At 37.7% G+C, this 10,039-nt stretch overlaps 1 protein-coding gene across 1 annotated transcript; it reads right to left on the minus strand.

Moving 5' to 3' along the window:
• Positions 1 to 2,314: 2,314 nt before the first annotated feature.
• LOC132104379 (geminin-like) lies at positions 2,315 to 10,039 on the minus strand. Its single transcript, XM_059509812.1, has 7 exons — positions 9,943 to 10,039; positions 9,103 to 9,164; positions 4,041 to 4,142; positions 3,802 to 3,958; positions 3,544 to 3,626; positions 3,255 to 3,365; positions 2,315 to 2,767 (listed from the first exon to the last, which is right to left on the minus strand). The coding sequence occupies exons 2-7, from the start codon at positions 9,154 to 9,156 to the stop codon at positions 2,546 to 2,548; spliced, it is 729 nt and encodes a 242-aa protein (XP_059365795.1). The 5' UTR covers positions 9,157 to 9,164; positions 9,943 to 10,039; the 3' UTR covers positions 2,315 to 2,545.

The raw sequence follows: 10,039 nt of genomic DNA on the forward strand, positions 1-10,039 counted from the left end.
TCTTTAAAGCTCTCAAATGTGAATTTATCTTTATGGCGGGAATAAAAAAAACCCCACAGTTTTGTAGGTTACCCAACCTATTTTTGCTATATTTTCTATGACAGTGAGAATTGTACGAAAGCAGGGGCTTAAATCCATCAAAAGAGCACATTTCAAGGAATGTACGGGGTACAGTAAGTTTATGCCTCACAAGCACAACTGAAACGTTTTGGTAGAGTGTTGTTTAACATGTTTAACATATTATCTGGCATTTACCGCACAAACTCCTAAAGCCATAATGGTACAGAAGTAAATATATTTAAGGCCGTTTTGTGGTTACTATTTATCAGAATGATCTATAACAGATATTCATCAATAATACTTTTTGTTTTGCTGTTTTCTGTATTCAGTCACGGCTGTGAATGGCTGTTTTCTTGTCTAATGACCACCGTTACAGTATTTGACCCTGGGCACAGAGATATCAAGTGCTAAGGTTGAATTAACATTTATTGCCTATTAGATCACTCACTTGATGTCACAAAGCTAATGTTCCATTGTTTCATTTTCTTTTTCTGAGTTTACTGTATTTCCTCAGCTGAAAGTGGCAATAAAATATATTTTTACATAATTATCAGATATGGCATTGTGGTGTTTTTAATGGCTGTAGTGCATGGTAAATTGTTTGCAATTGTTTACACAGTAGAAGTGGAAGACTGGTAACTGCACTGACATTAGTACAGCTGTTGCTCATTACTGTATAACAAAATAATTTCAACCGTTTCAAGATCCAGTCCATGACAGCATGCTGGGAACTAGAAATGCACAGTCCAGTTTCAGGTAATAATGGCTACAAAAATATTTTCTGTCTTTCTTCCGTTTGTATTTCCATAACGTGAACCAACGTCGTACACATTTATGAAGGAACCACTCATTTTAAAAACTTTCCATATCCGCCTCCAACATCACAATGTTCATGATAATCCTCCTGAGAACCATAAAGTTTGAACTCATACAAGTTTTTTATTACATTGGTTTAGCGTAAGAAACAAATGGAGGGAAAAAAACATACATTATTCATTTTTTTTCAAGGTTTTCAATAAAATAAATAGACATAAAAATGCATGTATATGCAAAAACAATGTTTTATTTTTTCATTCACCATTCAGTTTAGGTTTCAGGCTATTTTTTTATCCAAACTTTGTACAAAGATGATTTCGCAAATTATGTTATGAATTATTTGATCTACTATTTTACTTTATGCAATGTGTTCGTTAAAATGTCCATAAGTTGGTATCCCCATTATATACAATGTACTCCGGTCTAATATAATTTCTTTCCCAATTGACCCAAAAAATTTAAATGTTTGTCCTGGTGCCCTCAAGGAAATACATGAAAATTATGCCGGTTTTGTAAGTCATATGTTCCAATTAAACCCCATAACATCCAGGACAATTTGAACATTAGCTAGATTTAAATAACTACAAAATATAATTTCCCTTAGAGTGCTAAATTTGATAATTCTGTCAGTATCAGTCATTTTTAAAGACCAAGGAGGCCAACCTGCTCTTTACAAGACAAAAGTGTGGCACGTAGGGCCACAAAAATATGTCCTCTACAGAGGGTCCCAGGAGGATATGTAAATTCACTTCACAAGTTGATGACTCTTGTTTCTATGGCACATAGGGTTGTAGTATGCATATTTGGAGGCAGTGAATGGCTTTAGGACAGTCATTCAAAAACACAGATTTTGTAATGAAACAGTGATGCCAGAAGCACAACAGTTAAACTGTGACCTGGTCTGGAACCATTATCATTAAAAGGAATGCAGCTAAAACAGTCAATGTGTCAAATGAAATGTCACAAAGACTTAAAAGGTTACAAACATGCAGCAGATGAGACCATGGCAAGCATGGTGGAGCTCCTGAAAACACCTGACCTTAAGGATCAGCACATCATTAGAGTCCTAGAAGGACTCAGTGCTATCTACTACCTCCACGTCGCCAACCAAGACAAGGCACAAGCACTTGGGCTTCCTGACACCCTGCTGGAGTTCGTATCTCCCATCAGCAAATTCTCCTTTATATCACAGTGCTGTAGCTGCCATCTACTCATCACCTGCCACCCTCAAGGACTCCAAGGCCATGCAGTCCAGTCTGGAGAAACTGGCAAGTATGGACTGGGATGGATGACCTTTAAACTACGCTCAGGAGCTTCTCAGGGTTTTAGGACTTCAGCAGAGCTTGAAGAAATATGATTTGAATGAGGAAGATGAGCTATAGGGCTGCTCTTATACCAAGAGTGGTCACATGTTACGCAAACAATTAAAAAGCAGGTGTACAAAATACAAGTTTATTTCAATTGTAGGCATTCAATTTTACACATGTACACTAGCAGTGAACATGCACATTAACTACAGGTACTGAAAATAAAAGCTCATTTACAGCAAGAGTAAAAGTTAAAAAACAAAAAGGTGCATATCTGTTCTCAAAGGCGAATATATACGTTCAAATAAAAACCCAAACAAAATGAACCGTCATGGCTTTTTTTCCCCCAAGTTTAGAATGTTTCAGGATGCATCATCTCCGCTATCAATTGCTGTGGAGTCATCCTTATGTGGCACATCATGGTCATGCGACTGCTCTGTGCTCAGTTCAACACTGTCCTGGCTCTCATCAGCTTCACTCTCATCTTCATGATCCCCATCTTCCTCTTCATGTACTTCATCTTCAGCATCAAAAGCTATCTCACGCAGCTCCTCTAGACTGTCTGGACTTTTACCGGTTAATCTCTGAGAGAAGTGAAAGAGACTGTTAGAGAAAGAACTAGGGAAATTGAGGCAGGTTATTTTAAGCTCTAGTCCAACCCTAATGGTGGTGGTTACACTCACTATATACACTTGTTAACCATCTCAACAGCCAACAATACTGTTGTAGTCTCAGTGTAAACTACAAAAACAAATTTCTGAAAATGACAAGTGCATTGAGTGTATAATCTATATATAGGCATGTGTTTAGTGTTCTTTTATAGTTACATCATCAATTATTGGCCTTTTTCGTAATGTCTGGAGACCAATGTGAATGGATATAGATTTTATAACATTGTCGGTGCACAATTTTTCAGAAAAATGGTTTTCATATAAACATAACGAGATCCGGTATGGAATCATGATTTTTCAGTGGTACTACTGCACATTATTAGCGGTGTCTTTTCTTTTGGCATCTTAAAGCATTTGGACTCAGGAATACACTAAATACATTATAGAATAGAGCACTTACTTCGATCATGTCAGCCATGTGTTGCACATGCTGTGCCAGCTCCTGTAACTCTTGATTTTCACTCTTCAGCTGAGCAATCTGTTCATCTTTGGCTTCTATGTCTTTGTGCAACTAGTTTTGGAACAAAAAGTTAAAGTGAACACAGACTCACTGTGCCGTTCCTTAATCGTTTGATTAGAAGTATTTACAACCTCCTATAAATCAAATGCAGAAAAAATTATTTATCAGCCCTATAGAGAGAAGTGGAGTAGGATGGCCGATAATTAACATCACCTATTGATTAACTCACCTTTTCATTCTCTTGGAGAACACCAAACAGGGCTTTCCGCCTCTCTTCTGCCACCTCCTTCCAGTAGGAGGACCCAGGAGTTTCTGAAGAGAAAAAAAAAAACCCCACCACACACACACAATATGATTTTAGAGGAACCATCCATCACCATTAGTTTGCAAAAATTGACAATTTACTGCATGGAAATTTTAAGTACAGATTTAGCATGAATGCAAATAATCCAATCAATTTCTCTGAACTGGACAGGGGATCATTTACCTTTGATCATGAGCTCAAAGGCCTCTTGCGTGACCCCCTCAGGTTGGTTTTCATATTCTGTACTTGAGGATTTTACAGGCACCTCTGCTTTGACCCTTTTTGAGCCCTTAGCATGCTCAGCGCTCCACATCTTCCTTTTAGGAACTGCTTTGCCATTCTAAACATGGTGAGAGCATCTTTAACACCATTCCTCTAACTGAAGTATAAAAACATCCAAAATGGCAACCACCACCACGTACCTCAAAGATACGACCAAGGTTCTTATTGACAGCGGACGGCTGAAGGACCTGCAGCGTCCTCCTCCCTGATCCTGCTCCAGATGTTGGTGCTAAAAGGAATTTCTGAGAAAAGAAAAAATAAATCTCAGGGTCCTCAACTAGCAGTAATTAAATAATAAATTTAAGTTAGAATGAAAGTTAAGCATCTCTATACAAGCACACAGTAACAGGCTCCATTCACCTGCCTCAGTCATTCTTCTCCTCTTACACCCGTTAAGCCGTCAGTACAAGATGACAACAAGCAAGGTATCGGAGTAACTCTGCATATAAACAGTTCTAACAAGCGTGGGAAAGGGGCAGGCCACACATCAGCTGCATAATGAAAACACGTCCAATTCCCACGAGCAGCTATTGGACCGCTTGCATCATTATCTTACTGAAACATTCTTTAACCTGTAATTACCGTGGGAACTTACCACAGAAGTCTCCTTATGACCAACTGCTAGTTTGGAGTTGGTTAATGTTTTCACTTAAACAATACGGTGGCAGACAGATTGCATGGTCACTGGATTTTAACAATGTCAATGATTAATTGAAAACCAGAGCAAGGTCTGGGTTCAGTTTATCCTAAATGAGAAATTTGATCAAGTTACAAACATCTTGCAAAGTGCTGACATCATCCTTCCCTTTTTGACAACTAGGGGTCACCATTTTTGTGGTCACCACAAAACAAAAAAATCACTAGCTGTTAATGGGACATTAATCAGTTTATGGGAATGTTACAAAATTCTTTGAAATACTCACTAATTCAATCACCTAACAGGACATCAGGTCAGCAGTCACACGTACAGTCGTTGCCAAAAGTTGAGAAATTACATAAATATTGGAAAAAGGAAAAGTTGCTGCTTAAGTTATAATAGCAATTTGCATATACTCCAGAATGTTATAAGAGTGATCAAATGAATTGCATAGTCCTTTGCCATGAAAATTAACTTAATCCCAAAAAAACCTTTCCACTGCATTTCATTGCTGTCATTAAAGGACCTGCTGAGATCATTTCAGTAATCGTCTTGTTAACTCAGTTGAGAATGTTGACGAGCACAAGGCTGGAGATCATTATGTCAGGCTGATTGGGTTAGAATAGCAGACTTGACATGTTAAAAGGAGGGTGATGCATGAAATCATTGTTCTTCCATTGTTAAGCATGGTGACCTGCAAAGAAACGCGTGCAGCCATCATTGCGTTGCATAAAATGGCTTCACAGGCAAGGATATTGTGGCTACTAAGATTGCACCTAAATCAACAATTCATAGGAACATCAAGAACTTCAAGGAAAGAGGTTCAATTCTTGTAAAGAAGGCTTCAGGGCGTCCAAGAAAGTCCAGCAAGCGCCAGGATAGTCTTCTAAATAGGATTCAGCTGCGGGATCGGAGTGCCACCAGTGCAGAGCTTGCTCAGGAATGGCAGCAGGCAGGTGTGAGCGCATCTGCACGCACAGTGAGGCCAAGACAGAAGATGGCCTGGTGTCAAGAAGGGCAGCAAAGAAGCCACTTTTCTCCAAAAAAACACCAGGGACAGATTGATCTTCTGCAGAAAGTATAGTGAATGGACTGCGGAGGACTGGGGCAAAGTCATATTTTCTGATGAAGCCCCTTTTCGATTGTTTGGGGCATCCTGAAAAAGGCTTGTCCGGAGAAGAAAAGGTGAGCGCTACCATCAGTCCTGTGTCATGCCAACAGTAAAGCATCCTGACACAATTCATGTGCGGTTGCTTCTCATCCAAGGTAGTGGGCTCACTCACAATTCTGCCCAAAAACACAGCCATGAATAAAGAATGGTACCAAAACACCCTCCAACAGCAACTTCTTCCAACAATCCAACAACAGTTTGGTGAAGAACAATGCATTTTCCAGCACGAAGGAGCACCGTGCCATAAGGCAAAAGTGATAACTAAGTGGCTCCGGGACCAGAATTTTGAAATTTTTGTGTCCATGGCCTGGAAACTCCCCAGATCTTAATCCCATTGAGAACTTGTGGTCAACCCTCAAGAGGTGGGTGGACAAACAAAAACCCACTAATTCTGACAAACTCCAAGAAGTGATTATGAAAGAATGGGTTGCTATCAGTCAGGATTTGGCCCAGAAGTTGATTGAGAGCATGCCCAGTCGAATTGCAGAGGTCCTGAAAAAGAAGGGCCAACACTGCAAATACGGACTCTTTGCATAAATGTCATGTAATTGTCGCTAAAAGCCTTTGAAACGTATGAAGTGCTTGTAATTATATTTCAGTACGTCACAGAAACTGAAACAAAGATCTAAAAGCAGTTTAGCAGCAAACTTTGAAAACTAACATTTACGTAATTCTCAACTTTTGGCCACGACTGTATATTAGTGACTAAAGGATTAGTTCTCTTCCAGAACAAAATTACTGACAATTTATTCAGCCCCATGTCATCCAAGATGTTCATATCTTTGTCTTCAGTCTCAAAGAAAATTAAGGTTCGAGGAAAACAAACCCAGGTTGCGGTTTCTGTGCAGCTTCATTGGGATCTACACAACCCAGGCGAGGAATAGCTCATCTAGCAAAGTGATCCATTTTATCCTTTTTTGTAAAGGGCGCTTGACTTTCTTTGCACTTTCACTTTGAAAACACGGGGTCAGTACTTCCACCTACGTCATGTTACCTTTCCAACATGACTATGTAATGCATGAAGTGGAGTTGGTGCAGGGCAAGCATTTGTGGTTAAAAAGTAATAAAAATACGTTTTTTTTTGTTTTTTTTTAGGAAATAACCTATCGTTCTGCAAAATGAGACCCTTTTTTCCTGGATGGGATTGTGTAGAGCCCTTTGAAGCTGCGATTTAGACCGACAGCCCATTGGTCACCATTGAAGTCCATTATATGGAGAAAAATCCAAGAATGTTTTCTCAAAAAAAAAAAAATTCTTTGCGACTGAAGACCTGAACATTTTGGATGACATGTGGGTGAGTAAATTCAGGATTTGTTTTATTCTGGAAGTGAACTAGTCCTTTAATTACATCTATAGAGCCTAGGGTAATAAGGAGCTTATACGAATTTAAAGCTAATTGAATTTGTATGGTGTAAATTTAAAACATTGACAAGTGTCATTTAACAAAACTGAATGTGGCATTTAACCGTTCTGAAATTGTTTCATATTGAAGTAAAATCTTTCGAAATTTATCAACTGCATGTTTTTATGGCAGAGTTTTATAGACATGCATTTTCAAACAGTAAATTTTTTTTGGGTTCTGAAATCTTAGAATGCAGATATTTAGTTTTTAAAAATATAGCTTCAAGTTTAAGATAAAATATAAAAATAAATAAAACCACGCAGAAATTCAGAAAAGTATGTCACAGGTAATCCACAGGGAAGAGTAGATGATATCCGAAGAGTTAAACCAAGCATTTTGGCCAATTAGTAGCCCAGGTGTTTCTTAAACATTTTTATTCACCAGAAAGGCTTGATTCTGTGGTTTCATTTAATGGATTATTGAAATGTGTATGATATTAATACGTGATTGTCTAATTTCCTGCAGTTAAGGGAGGATAAAAAAAAAAATATAAAAAGTTAAAACGTCCTGCAATTTTGTCTTCTGCTTTAGAAGCTCAGTTAAGTCTACTTTCAACTAATTTAAGCAAACAAATCAATAACCTTTGAGTGTTTTGACTCAGTTTTTTTTCCCCCTATTTGAGATCGATTGCAAAGTTGAATTATCTTCAAAGAAGGATATGAAAAAGTTATTCATACACTTGTTACATCGCGATTGGATTGGAACTCTTTATTCTGATCTACCTCAATCTTCAGGGTCACGTTTGCAAGTTGTTCAAAATGCTGCAGCAAAACTTTTGACTGGGTCAAGAGAAAAAAAAAAAAAAAAAATTTCTCCTGTTTTATCATCCCTTCATTGGCTTCCCATTAAATTAATGGTTGATTTTAAGACTATTCTGTTTGTTTACAAGGCATTGTCTGGTCATGCACAAAGTTATCTCTCTGAATATCCCTCTTGTGTCATATTGTCCTGCTTGGGCACTTAGATTTAAGTTACTTGCCTCGAACTGTACCACGGTGTGAGTACAAATCAAAGGGTGATCTGGCATTTTCTGTGGTTGGCCCCAAGCTTTGCGAGGGTCTCCCCGGTCATGCGAGAACTGCTCCTTCTTTGGACATTTTTTTGGATCTTTTTTATCTTTAGCCTTTGTATGGGTGTAGTTTTTATTAGTAGATTTGTTTGATCACAGTACAGCACTTTGGATCAGTTTACATTGTTTAAATGTGCTTCATGATAAATGCTGTAGCGGAATTAAAGCCGCAGCTTCACAGTTAATAGAGAAACACGGCAAAACTGTGGTAATTCATACATACACCGCCTCGGTCTCTCTTAAATGAACACTTGATGAATTACACTTTTCTGAGAATAGAATGTTGAAGTGGAGATCACTAAACTGCAAGCTAACTGGTGTTTTCAAAAAGCAAGTGGTTGCTTGATCTGGTTTCCAGGCTGACTGAGATAAGTAACACTTAGCAGACATTTCTGTATTGCACTAGTGAGAAGATCCGTTTCGGGGATTACATCTATATCAGGCAACGCTGGCTGTGTTCTTCTGCAGCCAGATTAAAGCTTGTTGAAGCCAATAGATTATGCTTTATTAATCATTTTGACCATTTTAAACTTCTTGTATTCAAATCAAGTGCGGCCCACTGCTGCACACATGCCACAATCGATACAGTTGCTGCTTATTGAATCTTAGAATATGGAATTTGAGGTTCTGAATTTCCTCTTAAAACATGAAGCTGTGCTTTTAAAAACTGGATATTTGCAGTTCTAAGATTTCAGAACAATTTGCCGTTTTAAAATACTTCTATAAAACGCTGCCATAAAAATATTCAGTTGCATTACATTTCAAGATGTTTAATATTAAAGTTTTTTTTTTAAATTAAATTCAGAATTAAATGCAACAATATTCAGCTTTGCTAAATGAAACTTATTAATTCACATTTACACAATATAAATTAAATATTTTGTCATATTATAAGCTCCATAGAGTAAAGCATTCTCACATACCTTGATGTTTTCAGAGGGAATCTCGGCATGCGTGGGTCTTCTGATGGAGCTCATGTTTATACCTAGAAAAGAGTTCAGGAATTCAGTCAACTTCAGTTTAACGATCATGCGGAGTTAGTCATTTTGACTTGTTGATAACTTCGTTTTCTTAAATCCTAGTTAAATGTTATCCTCTTAAACTTAATGGTCTCCTGGACAAAACCATACTCCGATCACTTGTTTTAGTTTGTACTATACAAGGACTTTCCCCATGCACCTATAGACTTCCAGCCTACAAATAAACGCTTTTAAAATTCTCATGATGCTACATTAGCAAATATCAGATCCAGCACAGGTTTCATAGCTCTCTACACGGAAACACAAAAGTATATTACAGACTTTGAGCACAGCACAAAAATTAAGAGACACTTTGCATTCCCATAAGCTTCAACAAAAATGGAACTGGATCTAATAGATTACCAAAACATTTTAGATTAGACATTTTACAGCAGACTAAGTTACATAGCATCTGAAACTTCATACAAGAATGTTAGATGACTGAAGTCTTACAAATTAAGTAGTTAAAGTGATATCTAATTGACAATCAAAACGTTTTAAACAGAACTATTAATTAACATTATCTATTCACCATCTATATTACTTCAAGACATAATTTTCATGCTTGTATTACTAAAAATAACAAGCCGAGATCAAACGCGGTGTAGGCCTCTGTGTACACAAACAGCCACTTACACAGACTGTACATTTAAAAACACAAGGCCATTTAAAAAAAAAAAACACTCAAATAACTCGACTAAACAAAAGCCAAAACAAACCACACAAGTAAAAGATAACACTTACACTTATTAAATATGCTCGGTAGACACTCACGACTGATCTGCAGCACTATAGCGTTCGCGTGTGAAGAGCGCGCCACTCGCTTAAGTACTGCCTTTGT

Source organism: Carassius carassius, chromosome 25 (assembly GCF_963082965.1).
Source record: "Carassius carassius chromosome 25, fCarCar2.1, whole genome shotgun sequence".
NCBI classification, from domain to species: Eukaryota; Metazoa; Chordata; class Actinopteri; order Cypriniformes; family Cyprinidae; genus Carassius; species Carassius carassius.